This window comes from Suncus etruscus, chromosome 8 (assembly GCF_024139225.1).
Source record: "Suncus etruscus isolate mSunEtr1 chromosome 8, mSunEtr1.pri.cur, whole genome shotgun sequence".
NCBI lineage: Eukaryota > Metazoa > Chordata > Mammalia > Eulipotyphla > Soricidae > Suncus > Suncus etruscus.
In genome coordinates, this window is record NC_064855.1 from 112,752,701 (window position 1) to 112,774,127 (window position 21,427).

Here is a 21,427-nt window from a genome sequence, read left to right on the forward strand (position 1 = left end):
ATCAACCCAGGCAAGTTTCAGCAGGAAAAAAATATATCAAAGAAAAACAGATCTGAGACTCTTTTGAAGATAGAAATGGGGGCAGTGCTGGCACTGCTTGTGAGAACTAGAAAAACAAAGGGTTAAAGAGCTTGGTTGAGTCTTGTAAAATCCTGGTTCCTAAATAAAAATTGGGTAAAGAAAAAAATTAAGAATAAATAAAAATGGCAAGAGAAAAATCAAAAGAGCTTAGTAGCCAGGCCTGAGAAAAATAGCACAGTGTTAAAAAAAAAAAAAACTGAACTAGACTGAGGAAGGTTGCTTTTAATAATGTTTTTTAATGTTTGTTTTGGTGGGGAAAGGGGTACAGTGGGTCATAATTGGCAGGGGCTATTCCTGGCTGTGTGCTCAGGAATGACTCTGGTAGTGTTTGGGATTTAAACCAGGGTTGGCTTTATGCAAAGGAAGGGCCTTAACCCCAGTATGATCTCTCCAGCCTGCTACTATGTATTCCTATCTCCCTTGTAAATAAGATTTACATGGTAATGATGGTGATGATGATTGTGATAACTTATGGTAGACCAGAAGTGACTCAAATATTTCATGCGTTAATTTAGTCCTCACCAGAAGTTCATGAGGCCACAAGGTCCTATGGTCCAAGGTCTCATGACATGAACTGCAGAGCTGGATATAGTGTACCCAGTTCTAGGGACTGTTTCCTTGGCCACACGTGTGAAGTGTGAGCTGGATGGAGTCCAAGACTATACATATTTTAGAAATGCAACTCCAGGGACCAGAGCCCTCATCATGAAAGCAGAATTTCGTGAGTCTGGTCTCATGTATGGGACCATGTCAGGAGACGCTGAAGGGTTCTTCTCTTAATGAGGCCCAAATCAAGTTCTGGGCCTCCCAAGGGTTTCTATCTTTAGTGATGCCTTTTGCAGACCAGCTCCCTTGAAAACATTCTTAGATTGAAAAGCAGAAAGTGGCCAAGATCCAACTGGAAAAGGAAAATTCAGATCAGGCCAGACCCCTGCCCTTATCCTCGATTGGAACTGCTCTCCCTTTAAGGAACTTTAAAAAGTTTGCAAAACAACACAAAACAAAGGAAAAGAGTTTGCACTGACTGTTTAAATTGTGTACCATATACAACCCATTATCTTCCCAAAATTTATGGAACATTGTGAATGGTTGGGTGTTCTTATAGACAAAAACTCCTAGTGTAAATTCCTCTAACCATCTTATAATTAATCTGTTTATGTTTCTGTTGCCATACTTTAATGGACTTTTTCAATTAGGATCATACTAGGAAAAGATTCCAACAAGTGCTTGTTTTAGAGTAAGCAATTAGAAAAATCTCATTTTCCAATTATGCTTTTTCTCTCTCAGACCGACCTGATTTGGGAAGCTTTTCTTAGCCAAAGCTGCATTTATTTTATCTCTTGACATGTAATCTAATGGCCATGTAATCCCAATAGTTCTGTTCTATTCTTCTGCCAAGTGGATATTACTGTTATTTAGCATCTTTCTTCTTCCTGTTGAGAATCGATGTGGGTGCTCTGTATCTAGCACATTTCACTGTTGCTTACTTAATAAACTTAATTCAGCTTGAAATTCTGACATGCTTCTAATCAGTCTTCCTAATCTAAATTTTCCTGGAGCAGACATACTTTTAAAAATAGAAAGAACTGCTCAAATCCTATGCGAACTCTGGCAGAAATATGTTATTTTTAAATCTTCCCCCAAACAATGGGACTAAAATAAAGTCAGAACTATCACAGTTATTGATCAGGGTGAGAATTTATCTATAGTATAACATGTGAATCTGATCTTGGGAGGCTTCTGTTTAAAATCAAAGAAATAAAGTGTAGTCCCTTTGCTTGATTCTGAAATATGTCTCCAGCTGACGTCCTGCTCCACCTTCTCACCCTCAGATTCTGACACATACCCTTTCTGTGTCCAGCCTTGAGAAACTTCACTCATACCCCAGGGATGGTCCTTGTGTCTCACATGTTCCTTTCTTCTTGTTCTCATTTTGTGTTCTCCCCTCCCTGAGCACACGCACATACACACACACTTTGATACATACACTAACACACACCTACACAAATGCACACAACATTCCTATACAAACACACAAAGACAAACATCCCTAGAAATGCATGCACATACACACAAATGCACAAGTACACACACTCCTCCACAACACACACATACACTCTGCCTAGGCCCATCTGCGTCTGCCTTCTATTTTATCACAATTTTATTTGTCACACATTATTCCATTCTATCTTTATTTTTTTTTAACAAGGAGCCTTCCAACTGTATCCAACAGAAGCTGCCTCTTTGCTCACTGGACCTCACTTGTCTTTTCATTTTGAAACCAATGTTTGACCAAGAACTTAAAGTTCAAGCAAAAAAAAAAAAAAAAATTAACACTCACAACCCCAGCAAGAATTCTCCAGAACATTTTTTTAACAATTTCTTGGACTAAGGAGATGCTGCTTTTGATAGTCTCATTTCACAGCCACACACAAAACTCTGCTTTTCTGTGCCAACGCTGCCCTCTCCCATCAGAGAAAGGGCTCCCTCAGCTACCCCACACACTGTGTGAGTTGATGCACGTTGTGACAAATTGGAGACTTCAACACACTCTTGCTTATAAATTGTTTACTGGGTCGAATGACTCTAACAGCTTATTATAGTTGACAGTAGCTCTTCCTCTAGGATTTGGGGAAATCCTCCCAGATCCCTTCCTAAAATTCTTCTTTCTAAAGGTTCCCCAAGCTTGAATCATTGTTGCCTGAGACATTTTTGGTGCCACATAAAAATGTTTAGACAGAATTGAAACCTAGTGCAACACTATTTCTTTAGTTTTTAATTTTTAAAAAAAATGAGGGAGGAAGGCTTCCCACAGTGGTTGTCAGGAACTATTCTTGCCTCTCTGGTCAAAAGTGACCTCGGGTAGTACTTAGGGGACTATATGCTGAGCTGAGAATTTTAACCAGGGTTGGCCTCATGCATGGATATCTTTCTATCCCAGCGTTATTCCTTTAAATAAGAGGATTGGCAAGCAAACTGCATGAAATTCAAAGTAATTTTAAATGTAAGATATTTGAGTGCATATAAGGTAGAAAAGTGATTATATTTAAGTGAAAATTTATAGGAAAAACTGGTCTATCAGGGCAGGAGTGATAGCACAGCAGTAGGACATTTGCCTTGCATGTGGCTGACCTGAGACGGAATTGGCTTTAATCCCCAGCATCTCATATGGTCCCCTAAGCCTGTCAGGAAAAATTTCTGAGCACAGGGGCCAGGAGTAACCCCTGACATTGGCAGTTGTGTCCCAAAAACCTAAATAAATAAACAAACCAACAAATAAATACATCTTAAAAAAAAGAAAAACTGGTATACCAAAATCAATAAATTTGATAGCCCATGAACAGTAAATAAAATGTCATAAGCTAATACTTTGCTAAATATGGCTGTATATAACTTATTATTTCTCTAAATACTGCCCTTAAGGATAAAATGCAGCCTTTCTTGCAGTCAAGTTTTAAAAAATCGGATGCACAAAATAATCATGTCATTTGCTCTAAGTCACCTAGGTTGGAAAGGTCAAAACCAACTCCCCCCGCCCCAAATCTGCATGTTTAACCCACCTGCATTCCCTACAGACAGTCTCTTTCCAATAATTTCTTTGAGACACAAATCATTGCTTATGTTTTCTATTTCTTTTTTGTGTTATTTTTATGTGTTTGGACCACACCCAAAGATCCTTTTTTTTTTTTTTTTTTTTTTTTTTTTTTTTGGTTTTTGGGCCACACCTGGTGACACTCAGGGATTACTCCTAGCTATGCGCTCAGAAGTTGCTCCTGGCTTGGGAGACCATATGGGACACCGGGGGATCAAACTGCGGTCCATCCTAGGCTAGCGCAGGCAAGCCAGGCACCTTACCTCTAGCGCCACCACGCCGGCCCCACCCAAAGATCCTTAAGGCTTTTACTTCTAGCTCTGTGCTTAGAGATCCCTCTTGGACTTCTTGGGAGACCATATGGAGTGGTGGGGATTGGCCACAGGCAAGGCAAACCCCTTATGTGCTATACTACTGCCTTGAGCCCTTTTGCTTCTATTTCTTATATTTTAATTGTGTTAGGCATCCTCTTTTTTAATGAAGGTGAGTGGTAGATGTTTATCCTTTCTGACTTTAAACCTCTGCTAATAAATAGCTTAATATTGTAATGTAATTGTGTTTCAGATTGTGGGTTTCAGATCTAGGCTTTCCATTTGCCAGGCATAGAACTCTGAGAAAGTCTCTTAATCTTTCTGAGCCTGTATTGGTGTTTTGTAAAATAAGGATCATTACAAGCTGTTTTACAGAGAAAATGAGATAACCGTGTATAAATGGTCTGGCACCTGGACAATCAATAGCACACCTACTCCAAGTGCCTAAGTGAGGACACTAAGAAATCACATTAATTCTCAGGAAAAAGAAGTTTCCATCAATAAATTACTAATTTGATGTTGTAAATCATGTTATGTGGGCTGAAAAATAGTTTTTACAGTCCCCAAAGAGTCCCAGTTCTATTAAGAGATAGCAGCATTTACAAGAAAGCCACCCTTTTCTGTAAGAAAAGGAGCACAATTTTTTTTTTGTAAGGAAGGAGCACAATTGAATAGACTAACTGGGAGAGTATGGACATTAATTCTATCTCTAGTTCATGGGACTCTGTTTTTCCAAAGTTTCTCATTGCCACCTTGCTCTTCCATACTCCCATTTGGGACCATATCAGCCCATATGCGGACTATGACTTAGTGTTATGTGAGTCGTTCTGGAGTGCCAGCTTCCAAGTGAAGCAACTGGGTCTAGAGAGAGTCTGGATTAAATTGGTTAGAGAGAAGTCTGGGTATTCAAGTATGCTGGGTATTCAGGTATATACATGTCATTCTGCCCACTGTCCTGCACCTGACAGGTTCTACAGTCCCTTGCTCACCTCTTAAGATGAACCTGATGAGTCTGTATGTGACCACTTGACATCCAGGTTGAGACTTGACTGGTTTATAGGCTGATGTAATAAGAGCTGGATGCTTTGGGAAGTCACCTCTGAGAGACTGAGGCCATTTTCTAGGAGAAAGGAAAGGGAAGCCAGAGAAGAGATTGCAAAGTAGAGGGCTGGAGAGACATGAAGAAGATACAAAAGCACTGAACAAAGTTGAGATAAAAACTTGGATTATTCCCCTTCCTTCCAAAAAATTGAGAAGCAGAAAGGAAAAAGAGAGAAGCACTCCAATTACTTGGATTTTTGGGTTATTTTTCAGTTGTGGGCTCAGCTTCCTTATATCATCCGACGTTGCCCTGGGATAGTTGGTACCTAGGAAGATGTATAAGTGGGACAGTCACTGTGCAAATTTGGGACTAAGGTGTCACAAGAGCACAGCAGAGATGTCAACAGTTCCTTCAATTCTACTTATCCTTCCTCTCTGTCCTCCCTGTAAAATGTGTCCCATGCTCAGGGCCAGAGTAGTGGCTCAGCAGTAGGGTGTTTGCCTTGCACGCAGCTGACCTAGGACAGACTGTGGTTCAATCCTCCAGCAGTGGGGAAGGCAGGCAGCGATGTGGGCTCAGATCTGGTGGTACTGCTCGACAGTGCTGTCCCAAGGCCCTATACTTAACATCCAGCATGGGTCATCTTTTTTTATTCTGATTTTTGATTTGTTTGTTTGGGGGCCATACCCAGTGACGCTCAGGGGTTACTCCTGACTCTCCACTCAAAAATGGCTCCTGGCTTGGAGGACCACTACAGGGACGGAAAGTTCATGCCTACAAAAGGGACTCAGCAATTCCCCAACTGCAGCTGACATGAGCTGAAGGTGCAGATGTTTAGAATTAGGACTCGAGACAGATTTGTTTCCACAGATTTCCCCCAAGCTGGCTTTTAAAAATTATTTTCATATCTGGTAAACAAACCCAGATTCTTCTCTTGGTGCCTGCAAAGAGATGAATTCTTTGGTGGGAATGATAATACTCCGTGTGGGTTAACACTGTGTGTGGCTCTTTCTTCATAAATTTCCTGATCTTCACATACACGGCAACGTGATTCTGTCTGTTCGGAAAGACTTGGGATCTCAGACTAAACACCGCCACACACAGTGTCTCTTTCAGGCCGCCCGGTTGCACACCTGACACACGCTAAATGGCCTCTTCTTCGCCCAGTTTTCATGCCCCTGTTACTTGAGCCATTCACATTCCTGGCAGTGGCATATGATGACATTAAAGTTGTCTCGAGACTGAGCCAAGGACATCAGGGAGAGGCTCTTGCACTGCGAACTAAGCAGATGGGAAGAATTGCTGTCTGGCGGTTTCACCTCTGCGTCTATGATGGACTGTCCACTCCCAGAGCTGAGTCCCTATCTGCATTAAGGTGAATTAAGGATCTGCAGCTAATCTGGAACATATGTTTTAAGAAGTTTTATTCCTGGGAGCCAGAGTCATGCATAGCACAGTAGGGAGGACATTTGTCTTGCATATAGCCAACCCGGGTTTGATCCCCGGCATCCCATATGGTTCCCAAGCTCTGCTAGGACTGACTTCTAAGAGCATAGCCAGGGATCTGCACAAATCTAGGGACTGTGGGGCCGGAGAGATAGCATGAAAGCATGGGGTTTGCCTTGCATGCAGAAGGATGGTGATTTGAATCCCGGCATCCCATATGGTCCCCCGAACCTGCCAGGAGCAAATTCTGAGCTTAGAGCCAGGAGTAACCCGAGTGCTGCCGGGAGTGACCCAAAAACCAAACAAAAACAAATACAAAACACCAACAACAAATCTATGGACTGCAAGAGAAAAGCATCCTTTGGATGAATGCCACTATTTGTGCCACACTGGTAGCCTCTCCACTACCCAGGAATGGAGTACACCTTCCTCTGAGTAGCCATGTCTCTGTAGAGTTAGTGGTCAGAGTCAGAATTCAGAATGAACAATAAAGACATTTCTGAAGGTGTCTCTGTTCAAAAGAGATAAGCATGGCTCACACACGATCTTTGCCTTTATACCTGTGGAGTGATAGTAAATTGGCTGGCTGATAGAGTTCAGGTTATTTTGCAAAGTTCTCAAAGCCCACATCTCTCTCTCTTGCAGGGCCGTTGTTCCAGGGAGAACTGCAAGTACCTTCACCCTCCGACACACTTAAAAACTCAGCTAGAAATTAATGGGAGGAACAATTTGATCCAGCAAAAAACGGCAGCAGCGATGCTCGCTCAGCAGATGCAGTTTATGTTTCCAGGAGCCCCACTTCATCCAGTGGTAAGTACCGAGAAGGGATAGTGGCTTGTTGATGTTGTTGATGTTGTGAGTATCTGCTCCAGGGTGCAGGATGTTGACCTTCTGTGACCTTCTTCCACTTGGCCTCTTGGCCAACAATGAAGGCAAAGAGCTCTGAAGCAGCAGCGTAGATGCTGGTTTTAGATCCAGTTTCGCAAACAGTGGGGTGGATGGTGGATGTGTGTGATAATAATACCTGATCGATATCTAGGAAATCTGTTGCTTCGAATCATTTTTACCAGAAAACTCTAGGTTCAAATCATCTTAGAATTGATGCATGTCTAGAAGTTACATTATAATTACATGACCTAAATGATAAAATAATTCAGTTATCATCCATTTGAAATGAGACCTTTGGAGATGAATGTAGAAATATCAAGAGGTCACAGTTTTCATTTCCAGTGAGATTTTTTGATCTCTGTAAAGAAGAGCTTTTAATGCCAAAGATACTTTTTGGGGAGAGGGGGCACACATGGTAGTGCTCAAGGGCTACTCAAGGGTTACTCCTTGCAGACTCCGGACCATTTGGGATGCCAGGGATGGAACTGGAGTTGGCCATGTGCAAGGCAAATGTAGTCCCTGATGTGTTATCATACTGACCCCCTAGAACACTTTTTGTTTTAGCCATGACATAGTTGGATGTTTGAGTTCCATGGCGTCCTTGAAAGAATAGAGAAAGAGAGAAACCAGAGAGGGGAAATGAATGACACAGTATCCTGCAGCTAATAAGTAGTGGGGACCTATGACTGGAATGCAGACTTCTTGGCCTGGACTTTTCTGGAATCCGAGCCACTCAGAGCTTCACAGTAGATCCACAGCAACTGTCTTGACACCAAGGTGCCTTGTGCAAAGGTGTGGTACTTGTGGTAGGAACCACAAGATGAAATTCCCCAGGGGGCACAGGATATTCTTGGAAAATGGATGGTGCAATATTTTTTCCCTGCAATTTCATCTTCTTTCAAAGTATTGCTTTAAAGATCTGGAAATGGTTTGAAAAAAAGAGGCCCCAGGGAGAGGAGGAGTGTTTTTTGACTTCAGTGAACTTGATTTGCATAGGAGAACTATTTGTTGAAAACAAACTTTAAGGAGGGGAAAAAAAGAAAAGCCAATGAAATAAGTAAAATTTGCTTTTCTTAAAGGAAAAGATGTGTTGACACAAAAGACTATTGTTTAAAAATCAGTCTTTATTGTATGCATTGCTGCCAAATGAAAGGGGATGGTTGGCTCCCAGTGAGTTAAATTTTCTCACTGTGCCCCTGAAGCTGCAGGAGAGAGGAGGAGGCCAGAACTAGGGGAAGCTGATCTGGGCAGATTGTTAACAATTCTGCTTGTCTCAAGATTTCTGCTGAAGAGTGATGGCCCCAAGCAGCCAAGAACTGGCTCTGCCCAGAATTAAAAAGGTACCAGGTGCAGGGGTCAGTGATTTAAAATAAAAAAATAAAATAAAAACAAGATCTAGCCTTTGCAGAGTAGACTAACATATGGAAAGGGCAAAATCAGATTCAGATGCAGAGGATCAAGGTCTGAATGAAGCAGTGACTAGTGCTGGGAGAGTCTAAATCAGCAAAGCCCAAGGGAGGAATGGGATGGAATAAGAGGGAAGGGCAGTAGAGTTCTGAACACAGAAGACACCAAAATTCAGTACTAACATGGATCTATTTAAGACCACACACATGTATAATTTATGATTCTCTTTGTTGATGCATGTATAGATGTGACATTATTATTACATTACCTCAATGCTAAAATAACTCAGTTATCCATATGAAATAAGACCTAAAGAGATGAATTTAGAAACAATAGTGTTAACATAAGAACATTGTAACTTTTGTCTAGTCTTTTTAAAATTTTATTTCTTTTCTTTTCTTTTCTTTTCTTTTCTTTTTTTTTTTTTTTTTTTTTTGCCACACTGACAATGCTCAGGGTGGCTCCTAGCCCTGCACTCAAGAATTATTTGCGGTGGCCCTCAAGGGACCATATCGGATGCCACTTACAAAGCCTGGGTCAGCTTCATACAAAGCAAGCACCCTACCCACCCAGTGGTTCTCACACTTTTTAAACATGGGGACAGTTCACTGTCTCTCAGACTATTGGAGGGCCAGACTATAAAACAAGAACTATGAACAAATTCCTATGCACATTGCATATATCTTATTTTGAAGTGAAGAAACAAAATGGGAACAAAAAAAATGTAGCTTGTGGGTCATAGATTGAGGACCACTGCACTATACTATTGCTCCAATCTATGTCTTTTGTTTTGATAAATCACTTAATATATATTGAGAATTCATAAGTGTTGACCTGCATTCTGGAATGGTGGTATTTATAAGAAAAATCCGTTCTGTCTTGTTAACTATTTGGGTAAACCTTTTTGAAATTTATGTTTATATATTGCCCTCAATTATTACTTAAAATTAATCACAGTTTCTCTGTGAAAGAGGAATTACATATTTAGATATGTTAATAGAGGTTTTTAAATCACAGGAATTAATAGGATTTAAAATGTGACAAATATAAAAGTTATCAGGTCTACAAACAAATAGCTTTAGAGTTCCAGGAATGAATCAGTGACTAGAGCACGGTGCCTGATTTACAATGTCACAACTTGGGATATTTCAACCTTATCAGGAGCAAAAGCAATATGCATTCAGTAGCAATCAAACTTCAGAATTTGAATTAGGTCATCCTGTTTTTTTACTTTCAGTACAGAGTTCAATAAATTACATGATATAGTCAACACTGCTATAAAATTGGCTTGCTGCTACATAATTTTGTCCCACTATAAGGTAAAATGTTCTGAGCATGTTTAAGGTTATATTAGTGGGCCAGTGTTAATTAGTAAGTTAATCTGTTCAATAGCTAGGGTTTACTAAGTGCAATTTAAATTTAGGATACTTTATATGTTATTGGAATATCACGCCATTTTATACCAAATAATACCTCTATAATGCAGTTAGCTAAAAATTGACCCCCAAAGTTTTTTGAAACCGGTACATCTCACTGTAAATAGAAGAAACAAAGTCTCTAAAAATAAAATTATTGAATATTTGAGTTGGGTGAATCCTCCTATATTATAGAAACAACAAATACAAGTAAGAAATGGAGAAAAAGCTTCATATACAGAGAAGCAGAAAAGTGATAAATACGTAGAGAAGGAAATTGGAGTGATGTGGCCACAAGCCAAGGAATGCCAGGAGTCGCCAGAAGATGGAAGACAAGGGGAATGGATTGTTTCCTAGAAGGGCCAGCTGCTGACCTGGAGTCAAGCCCAGTGAAGTTGTTTTCAAACTTTGGGCTCCAAGATTATCAGAGGAAGGGGGTATGCCATGTTAAATCACCAAGTTTGTAGTCAGTTTTTAGAGCAACCACAAGAAATATGTGTGCAAAACCACATGAAGACAAAAAGATTGATGAACAGAGTACAAATAGAGCCCCATATTTCTATCTTCCTAGAAGCTAAACTTCTTTAAAGATTCATGGATAATTTTTCCAGTCCCTCTACTGTCTGTCCAATCTTTTTGGACCCATTCTTCTAAAATCTCTCAGCGGTGCCCTCTATACTGCCAAACTAATGGTAATTTCTTTCTCTATTGTATTCCAACACTTTTTATTGAGAGGGGGTCACACCTGGCAGTGCTCGGAGGTCACTCCTGGCTCTGTGCTCAGAAATTGCTCCTGGAAGACACAGGGGACCATATGGGATGCTGACATTCGAACCACCATCTGTTTGAATCAGCTGCATGCAAGGCAAACACCCTACTGCTGTGCTATATCTCCAGTATTCCAACTCTTAACAATACATGAGATATATAATCAATTTCCCTTTTTGATCTTTCCTTTTTCTTTCATCAGTAACTTCTACTGTATATTAAAGTTCCCGGTGCTGTTCATGTTATCTACCTTAATCCTCATAGGGTCATTGCTTCCACAACAGTAAATCATCTTCAGTAATACTATACAGAATTCCTGTATCGTACTTCCAGTCCAAACTTCTCCTCTGAGCCCCAGATTCATGTATCCAACCTCAACTGAACTCACATTTAGGTTTCTCACAAGAATAAGACAAAACTAAGTATTTCATTCTACTACATTCCCGTATCAACCTGCATTCTCAAACCAAAATACAGTTAAGTTTCTTCAATACTCTTCATCAACAAAATCTGGCATGCCTGTCTACTTCCTTATCTCCCAGCACCCTTGATGATGTCTGAGCTACTGTCAACCTCTTCGTTAAAGTTGTCTCTAGACAGCCTTTCTTATCTGTGTTTTCTCTTGTTCTCCCTACATGTGACAACAGGAGAAACCTTAGAATACATCAATGATGTCATATTGTTCCCTTACTTAAAACCCATCAGTGTTTCCCATTTTACTAAAGACATTCTTAAATAGGATCTATAATAGTATCTGTGATTACTTCCCTAACCAGTCCCACCGTCCTCCAAATCTTCTTGGTCTATTTTTCCTGTATTGACTGAGACCAAACCAAACTTTCAGTTCTTTAAAGAAGCAAAGCTCTTACTTGAAGCATCCCCTTTGTTCTTGCTGGAAAGGTTCTAGTCAAATGTAAACACTATTAGAGCTCCATATCTTACCTGTCACCCTACAAATCTGCACCTCTCAATGAATGAGATCTCTTCATACAACATGAATTTTCATCTGTTTTTTTTTCTTTGCCTTTAACTTCAATAACAATATTAAATAAATAAAGAAGTAGTTCACTCTTCCCTTTTTTGCCTCAAGTCCACCATATTTGAAATATCCTTTTCTTTTAATCCTTCGGGTAGTTTTCCTCTTCCTACTTTCTGATAGGATAGAATTGATTTATTTTCCTTCATTATCAGTATTTCCTTTTTCCTCGCCCCACATACTTCATATGTGCATGCAAGATAAAGGAGAAAGCGGGTAGCTTTAAGGGTGAATACAATCCAGTCCTTAAAGACAAAGCCCCTCATTGAGCATTCAGCCTTCCCCATGATGCTTCTGGACATAGGAGAAGGCTTAAGGGATGCCACGTTTTAAGCCTTTCAGTTTGAGTGCCAAATACCTACTCTTTGAAGTCAAAGCTTTCTAACTGTATGAAAGTCTCCTGCTCTTGTTTTAAAAAGTCAATTGACTAAATATTTTAAGAACCCATAAAATAGCTCAGGGCACTTAACCATTACTCTCATGCACTGGTCCTTCCTTTCCACAGCAAAGTATCAGAGAAATTGCATGCACGTATGTGTGTGTGTGTGTATGTGTGTGTGTGTGTGTGTGTGTGTGTGTGTGAGAGAGAGAGAGAGAGAGAGAGAGAGAGAGAGAGAGAGAGAGAGAGAGAGAGAGAGAGATTTGAACCTAGATTGACTTAGCACACTGGGCAGAGGAAAGACTAGCAGGAAAATCGACAATGAAAAAATGAGAAAAGGAAGTCAGGAATGTGGAGTGAAGTACAGAAAGTAGAAAATCACAAGGCCAGCATCTCAGAAACAATTTTCTTCCAGAATCTTTCTGCAGCTCTTGTCTGCTGGGTCTCTCACTGAAATTAGTGCTGAGAGATGACAAGGACCAAATGTGCCTGTCCGGGCCAGTCCAGTCACAGCCTGCCTGCAGAAATTTCAGGGTCACTCTCCCAAGCTCTGATGGACCTCTTCCAGTAACAGACTGAGTGCTACTCTGCTCTTCTCAGCTGCCAGGGAGAAACTGAATGCTGACTCCAAAGACTAGGGCTTGGATGCACCTTGGACATTTGACTTGACTGCAGGATTTGAGCTCTGATTTCCCATTTACTAACTGAGCACCAATCCTCCACAGAATTTCCTATAGTCCTACATCCACTGTGGGACCATCACCACCCTTACTGAGGACCAGGAGCTCCATCCAGGGGCTCTCACAGTGCTTCATAGACATCAAAATGATGAGTATCAGACTTCGAACTTTGAGAAATTGTGTGTGTAAAATCTAGTGAGTGCAGAGACGTGTGAAGAGCCCAAGCCCAGAAACCAGGAATTGTGGGTGTTGGGGCCAGTCTGGGCATTAACCTTGGGTAATTTATTTAGTTTCTACTTAACCTGCCTTCTCCTTCCTGGAAGTTCTTTGGGCCCTACTTGCTTCTTGCAGATGTGAAGAAGAAAGAAAACAGGTATGGAGAGTGCATTGGAAAACAGACACTTGTCAAGACATAATACAATAATAATGTCATACAAAGATGTCAAAAGTAATGATAAATAACAACAACATGCAAGACCATAACTGTATTTTTCTGCTCATCAACTCAATGAAAACTACCCTCTAGGAAACAAGCAAATTATCTCATTGTATCTGTTCATTAGGCTCCTGAACTTTTGACTCTCCTTTTACTCAAGACATAAAATACATATTTCCAGCCCACCTTTCAAAAAGGGGAGATGATGTTTGCTAGAATTCAATAAAACATTCAACCTCTAGTTATCATTTAGCTTTGTGGGTGAAATGAAAATCAGTGGATAATTTTTGAGTAAAGAGGCCTATTCATGCGAAATGTTGACACTGCTAATGAGAGCTGCTATTTATTGAATTTTGACCATAGATGTGGGAGAGAAATAACATCTATTCAGCTCAAATCCTTTGAGCTATTCCTTCCATTTTCCTCCTACAGATGAGAACACTGAAACCCAGAGAAGTTTGTTTCTACCTGGGACTAAAATGAATAAGTGGTGGGGTGGTGCCCCTCTCATACCCTCAAATGTATTTGCTCTCAATTAATTGTGTGTGAGTGTGTGTGTGTGTGTGTGTGTGTGTGTGTACGTGATAGCCATTGTCAACAAAGCAAAGCAGGATTTGCTTTAAAGCTAGCTCATTCAGTGACATGAATACTTTTTGTCAAGTGTTTGCTTAAGTAAAACTGTGCTAATTGTCATACATAAATTGATATTAAAAAAGTGTTGAGGAAATGAGTTTTGAGAATCTACTGTTCGGCTGACAGTCAAGGTTAAGCCTCTATTTCTGTCATCGGACTGACCCAGGCTTGGAATAGATCTGTGGATGCAAGAACTGGGAATTTGAACCCAGTGGACAAGGGCTCTTTTCTCTAAATGTTTACTTGATGATTCTCCTCTGGGTTAAATTATACCTGAGTTACAAGTTTTTTTTTAAATATATATTTCATGTCTTATTTTTGACAGTGATCCCCAACTTGGCTACACATCAGATCCTGCAGTCAAATTTTTTTAATGCCCCGTTCAAGGCTTTTGCCTCACCCTATTCAGAATTAGCCCTATCTCTAAAATTCCCCTCAGGCATTAATGTTCTATCTTGTTCTTGGTGTCCCCAATCTGCTGTGATTTACGAGCTATCAGAATCAAGTTTTTAATGCTGATGTGATAAAGTCCTTAAATTGAAACAACCCTTACATTGAAATGACTTGCCTTTTTTTTTCAATAGGGCTAAATTATAAGGGCTATCATTATTGAAAAACCGCAATGTTCTGTAATTGTGTCTCCAATGGGTTGAAAATGGAAAACATACAACGTAAAATTTTGTAGGGCAGTATGGGAGAAAAAAATGCTAACTGCCATCAATTTCCCATGTTAAAGCCTCATATTTCAATTTTCTCCTGAAGTGAATTTATGTCTGAGCCACAAAGATCTAAGAGCTCTTTGTGGGTAAGGAGGAGAGGCCTGGGAAGACCATGAGATCACCTCTTGCACCCCCAAACCACTTTAGTAAAGACTTTCAGCCTCTCTAAGAATTCTCTCTGCATGAACTGCTGAGAACTTGCTGTTTTCCTCACATGATCATTTCTAGAAGATAGTTTTCTGTTATTGCTATAAACAAAAAAATTGTTTAATAAACACGGGTGGTTATTTTTCCCATATGTTCTGCAACTCATTCAGAGCCATAAATAGACAACAAGAATGTTCCCCATGATGTATAAATAGATCAGTAACATGACACGGCCAACAGCTCAGTGTCGTGTTAGTGAATTGAATTAATATGTGATTGCAAATATCTGAAAACTGATCCTAAGTCAAATGAAAAGCCACCCTGAAATAAAAATAACAACCACAACAACAAAAAATAAACTAACAAAATCCAGTCAGGATCAATTCCATGCAAAATATATTCTAAAAAAATAATTTGTAATTCAGTACTTAAGTGTTCAACTTTAATTTTTTGTTTCATTTTTTTGCTTGTTTGTTTATTTGTTTGTTTTGGGCAATATCCAATGCCTCTCAGGAGTTACTCCAAGGTCTGTGCTCAGAAATTACTCCTGGCAAGTTAGGGGACCAAATGGGATGCTGAGGATTGAACCTGGGTTGGCTGCATGCAAAACAAAACACCCTACCTGCTGTGCTATTGCTCTGGCCCCTAATTTTGTGTTGTTTTGTTTTGGCTTGGTTTTTTAAGTGAAAAAAAAATGTTCATATCAGTGTACATTTCCTTTCAGAAAAGCATATTTTTTTAAATATTGGAACCTTAAAATGGGTCCTACATATCATCACCACCCAGCATATTTCTTCTTATCTTTGGATACAGAAAGTAATGGTAGAAAATTCACTGTTAGATGCTTTTATCAGTGCGGTGTTACTTTTGCGAGTGGTGAACCCAAGCTACCTTTTAAGACCAATAGAAAAATTGGCCCATTAAAAAGTTCAAGTTCTTCCATCCAATCTTTAATGAAGGGATAGTTTGATTTAGACATAGTTGGGCTAGAGAGAGAGGAAAAAATACAGGCCTAAATAAAAACTGCATGTGAATAGGGGAGATTATAAGTTTTGGGTAGAATAGGAAAACAATACTGGTAAGTCTTAGCAAAATAGGATTTCGGATAATCTGCACTTATTAAAATGTATATGGTTGGTAACTTGAAAATTCATACTTCAAATCAAGGCATTTCTGTTTTGCTCCCTTTGAAAGACAGGAAAACCCAAAGATTCAGTCAGTATTCAGTGGTTTCACTTTCAAGAGTTATAACAGTAGTCTGGAAGAAAGAGAATTTGAAATTGGAAATTATTTTCTTTTCTTAAGAACATTTTCATAAGAATAAAAGTTTAGCCGATTATGTTTCCATGTCATTATGTTTCCATGATGTTCTCTCATTTTGTTGTTGTATGTCTGGTGCTATACAGTGCATTAAAGGATTTAATTCTAAGTAATAAAACAGAAAAAAAGAGAAGTTTAATACATTTTCTGAGATAAACATGGATTATTTATTCTCACAATAAGTCTTGTCTATGATGTTCAAATGACACTTGTTAGTCATTGATTATTTTGTTTTATTCTAAAGAAATCTTTTTACTGTGTTATTTCCCTAACAGCCCACTTTTCCTGTAGGTCCCGCAATAGGGACAAATACGGCGATTAGCTTTGCTCCTTACTTAGCACCTGTAACCCCTGGAGTCGGGTTAGTCCCCACGGAAATTCTACCCACCACACCTGTTATTGTTCCCGGAAGTCCACCTGTCACTGTCCCGGGCTCAACTGCAACTCAGAAACTTCTCAGGACGGACAAACTGGAGGTACTCCCTTTATACTTGTGGTTTTGAGATGCATTACTGATAAAAGTGTACTTCGATGTAAATGAATGTTTGAGAGATATTAATTCAGTCTGGAAACACACACACACACATTCAGAGTCAGTCATAATTTCTGAGGTCTGAATTTAAGTATAAAGGACATTCATCTGTTCCCACAGATGAATACAGTTAAAACCGGCCAAAGTCAGTTGCATGGAATGTTTGTTTAGGGGAAAAATAAATATATATATATACATATATATATATATATATATATATATATATATATATATATATATATATATAACGAACACCAGAACATGGAATCAGTTACTCTACAAGCTACAGAGATGACTCCCAAAGGCCACCAGTTCTGCTAAGCATTCATCTTTGCTGGAGCCAGGAAAGATCTGGAAATAGACAGATCCAGAGAATGGGTCACACTCAGGGACAGAGATGGGAGTGAGAAGAGCAATGACTTTATCAGGGGTTGTGCTCATTATTATATGTTCTAAGACCAAATCCAGCTGCTCTAGCTTGGTGCTTCTAGATATCAGTCCTGAGTGTGAAACAGATGGAGGGAAGAAGCCAAGCAACTTTGATTATTGAGGTATTTGGAGGGCTTGGACTTTTTTTTTCTTGGTAGGGGGATTTTGTGTGCCACATCCACCTGGAAGTGCTCAGAATTTATTCCTGGGTCTATGCTTAGGGAACAGCCCTAGAGGTGTTCAAGAGACCCTGACAGTACCAGGGCTTGAACCAGGCTGGCCACATGCAAGGTTCCTTGTACTATCTCTTTGGCATCTAACAGAAATATTTTTTAACCTAAATTCAATTATGATTATGTAAGTTTCTAAGTATAACATCTTTAGAGATAACTCAACATTGTGAGTCAATTCATTTGTGTTTTATGGAATAAAATTCCTCTTTGGTCAATTAGAGGATTCTATCATTGTTACTTTTCTGGAAAATGTGTAAAGAATTTGATAAAGGGCTATTTTAATTGCACTGTTGATTAAGTTGATTGGTGTCATCCACATGCATGATTCGGATGTGTAGTATAGTTTATTCTGACTCATTCCAGAATATTCTTTTAGTGTTCCTTTGTTTAAGCATTTCTTCCCCAATCTACTTTTAAGGAGAATAAACCAGTTCCCTAATATCAACATCACTCTGAAATAGCTGAATTCACCAACCCTCCCCTCCCCAAAAAAGAAGAAAACAATCTAAATTTCAAGACCTACCTAGTGTGTCCTCATGATCAATCCAGGAGCCTTTCCTGGGTCTGCCAAAGTGCGCGGGGCTCCCCCTACTGGATCCGTGGAGCCTTGGAGTTGTCAGTATGTGACTGTAGCTCAGAAAACAAAATTAAATCAGCCTCACAGGGGAACAAATCGTCCTTCCCAACAGGACTGGCAGACAAAGACAGATGTAAAGATGATTCACAGGGACTTTTCGCAGAGCAGCTTTCGATTCCTTTTAAACCAGGAATGAAGGGGGTTGCACACTGCAAAGTCTTGGGCACAGGCTTGAAGAAGGCCTGGCCCTCCTAGAAGGTAGTCAGTCAGTCAGTCACGGGCTGGAGTGGCTCCAATTAGAGCGGAAAGCTTACTCAGAATCTGTGGGAACATCTTAGTAATTTTCATCTTGTACATTATATGAACTAAATATGGAGTGCTGGCTTACATCCAGGCTCTGAGGAAACAATGAACAAATTTGTGATTTATCTGTTTACCTCTCAAAGTGGCTTGGCCTCTGGTTGGTGTAGCTGCATTTCCTGAGTTTGGTTTGACTTTCTCAAGGTTTGAAGGGCAAGCCTGTGATGTCACTGTGGCCATGTGGCCATGTGAACACGTCAACTCTGGAATTAGACCCCCTATAAAGAAAAATAGAGCCTTTGTAAAAATTGGCCCACCTTACCATTTTACTAAAAATTTTGACCCCTGTTTATGATGTTTATAAATCAGCTATGGATACAAATCTATTATGTGTTATTTTGGTGTTATTTTTGGTTCTTAAATTCAGGACAGACTGAAGAAATCTCTTCTTAAGTTCTAAAGAAAACATTCTTATTCCATAAACTCAGGGTCTACCAGAATTCTTAGAAGTTGAAACATTCTAGTGACTTGAGATTTCAGAATAACTAAGGATTAAAGAATAAAGAATTAAAGGATTAAAGAATAAAAAAGAAGCAGTGCATCAGAAGCAATACATCTATTCCACATTACCTCCATATGTTTCTTTCCTGTGTTTCCACATTTCTATTATTTTATCCTTTAGTTTTCATCTTTCCCAACTGTCAAAGAGTAACAGAAAAGATATGTAGTCTGAGATATTTCAGTTTCTCTGATTTATGCGTAAGAGCATAAATTATCTTTGTAGCATTGGTTGGGGGAGCCCCAGGAGAAAACAGAGGATCGAGTGTCTTCATTCCTCCTCATTTCCTATTTTCAGAGGAAAGGGATTCAGTTATCATTCCCCCCAATTGTTTTTGGAAGCCACTCTATACTGTACTTGTTCCTCCATGCAAGAAACCCATAACACCTCGAGTTACTAATCAAAGCACAGACAGACATGCATGTACATATATGTATATAAACATCTCCAGATAACTAAAATACATATGAGTCTATCCAAATTAGACATTACTTACATATAGCTGTTTATTATCCTATGTGCACACACCCAGATTATTCTTTTTTTAAATTATCTTTATTAAAACACCGTGATTACAAATATGATTGTAGTTGTATGATAACAGTCATGTAAAGAACACCCCACTTTACCAGTCCAAGATTCCCATCGCCAATTTCCCAGATCTCCCTCCTCCCCATCCCACCCACACCTGTATTCAAGACAGGCTTTCTATTTCCCTCATTCATTCACATTTTTAGGATAGTTTTCAGTGTAGTTATTTCTCTAACTGCACTCATCACTCTATGTGGTGAGCTTCATGTCATGAGCTGCACCAACATGGGAAGATGGGGGGAAATAAGGGTTGGGACTGAGGCAGTAAAAGATTAGAAATGAGCTTTGTAGGGCAGTATCAAGGTCACAATACAAGATGGATATTATGCATATATAAAATATATATATATGCATACAATACTATCAATAGGAGACCAAGGAGAAAAAATTACCAGTGACTGTCCCAACATAAACCAGTGCTAGAATGACCCGCCCTCCTCCCAAAACGCATTCCCATTACTGTAGGGAGAGGTAGGGGGAAAGCCTGATATAGAGCCCTGTAGAGCCCACCTGGATCAGCGCCCAGGAAAGGCCTGGAGTCCATACACCCAGATTATTCTTAAGCACTTGGAGATTATTTCATGACCAGCCAGGACAGTGGAAAAGCTCGTGGCTGGTACGTGTGTGTGTGTGTGTGTGTGTGTGTGTGTGTGTGCGCGTGCGTGCGTGTGTGTGTGTGTGTGTGTGTGTGTGTGTGTGTGTGTGTGTGTGACTTTAGCAAAGTGCAGAATCGAATTTGAGACTCAGGAAAGGGCTATGGGGATTCAAGTTGAAGGATTCTGGCTTCTGGCTTTGCAGAAGGGATCAAGCCTTGGGTGACACGCACATGCTGACCAGGTGCCTGAGAGTCCCTGTGGGGAGGAGGCCTGGGCTGGGGCCGCCACGGGGGGCTTCGGCCACCCCTGCATCGCTACTCCTATGCTCTGTGCCCTCAGGTCTGCAGGGAATTCCAGCGAGGCAATTGTGCCCGCGGAGAGACCGACTGCCGTTTTGCACACCCCGCAGACAGCACCATGATCGACACAAACGACAACACCGTAACCGTTTGTATGGATTACATAAAGGGGCGTTGCATGAGGGAGAAATGCAAATATTTTCACCCTCCTGCACACTTGCAGGCCAAAATCAAAGCTGCACAGCACCAAGCCAACCAAGCCGCGGTGGCCGCCCAGGCAGCTGCGGCCGCGGCCACTGTCATGGTAAGTGGGGCGCACCTGCCCCGCACCTTCCTGCGCTGCTCTGGGTTGAAACCACCCCCTCTGGGGGGGAAGCCGGGTGGCCCCCACCATGGGGTGGGAGGGGTGTAGCCTGGCTCACAGACACCCCCCCCAACCCGCAGACTAGAAAAGGCTGCTAATTCTGCTGCTCCGCTGCCGATTTCCTTGTGGTTCTCCCCTTTTTTGTTTTGTTTTGTGATTTTGTTTCCCCCACCCACCCTCCTTCCCTTCTTCAGCACAATAAGTCAATCCCTGAGGCTCAGGAATGTCCACGAGGCAACCTGCTGGGCCTCTTTGGACTGTACCAAAGCTTGGGCTTTGCTAGGGTATCTGGGGACAAGTGAAGAACAGGAAGGGACTTGAGAAAGTGACAATAAATACAGCCCCCCACTGCTAAAGGGCTCAGAGCATCACTTACCCATGAGCACCTTCCAGCACCTTCCATACTCCCATCTCTTCCTTTCTCTACTTTTCTTAAAGGCCACACCCAAGTGTACCCGGTATCTATCATGAAAGCCATGAAACAAGATAGAAAACAGGTCTGTTATTAGCTGGTGCCCTCCTTTTAGAAGACCTGGAGTCCAGCCTCACTCCCCCATTCTCCACAAACTGCCATCCTCTTTATCCTTTATGCACCACCACCACCACCACCACCCAGAAGATTTTGGTAGTTCTGAAATCTTCAGTTG

At 40.5% G+C, this 21,427-nt stretch overlaps 1 protein-coding gene across 8 annotated transcripts in view; it reads left to right on the forward strand.

Moving 5' to 3' along the window:
• Window positions 1–21,427, forward strand: part of MBNL2 (muscleblind like splicing regulator 2) — a 172,203-nt gene that overhangs the window by 110,651 nt on the left and 40,125 nt on the right. For all 8 annotated transcript variants that reach the window (XM_049778708.1, XM_049778707.1, XM_049778711.1 and 5 more), the window contains exons 3-5: window positions 7,118–7,282; window positions 16,576–16,776; window positions 20,457–20,720. In XM_049778708.1, the coding sequence (XP_049634665.1) occupies window positions 7,118–7,282; window positions 16,576–16,776; window positions 20,457–20,720 (630 nt within the window). The remainder of the gene's footprint in view (window positions 1–7,117; window positions 7,283–16,575; window positions 16,777–20,456; window positions 20,721–21,427) is intronic.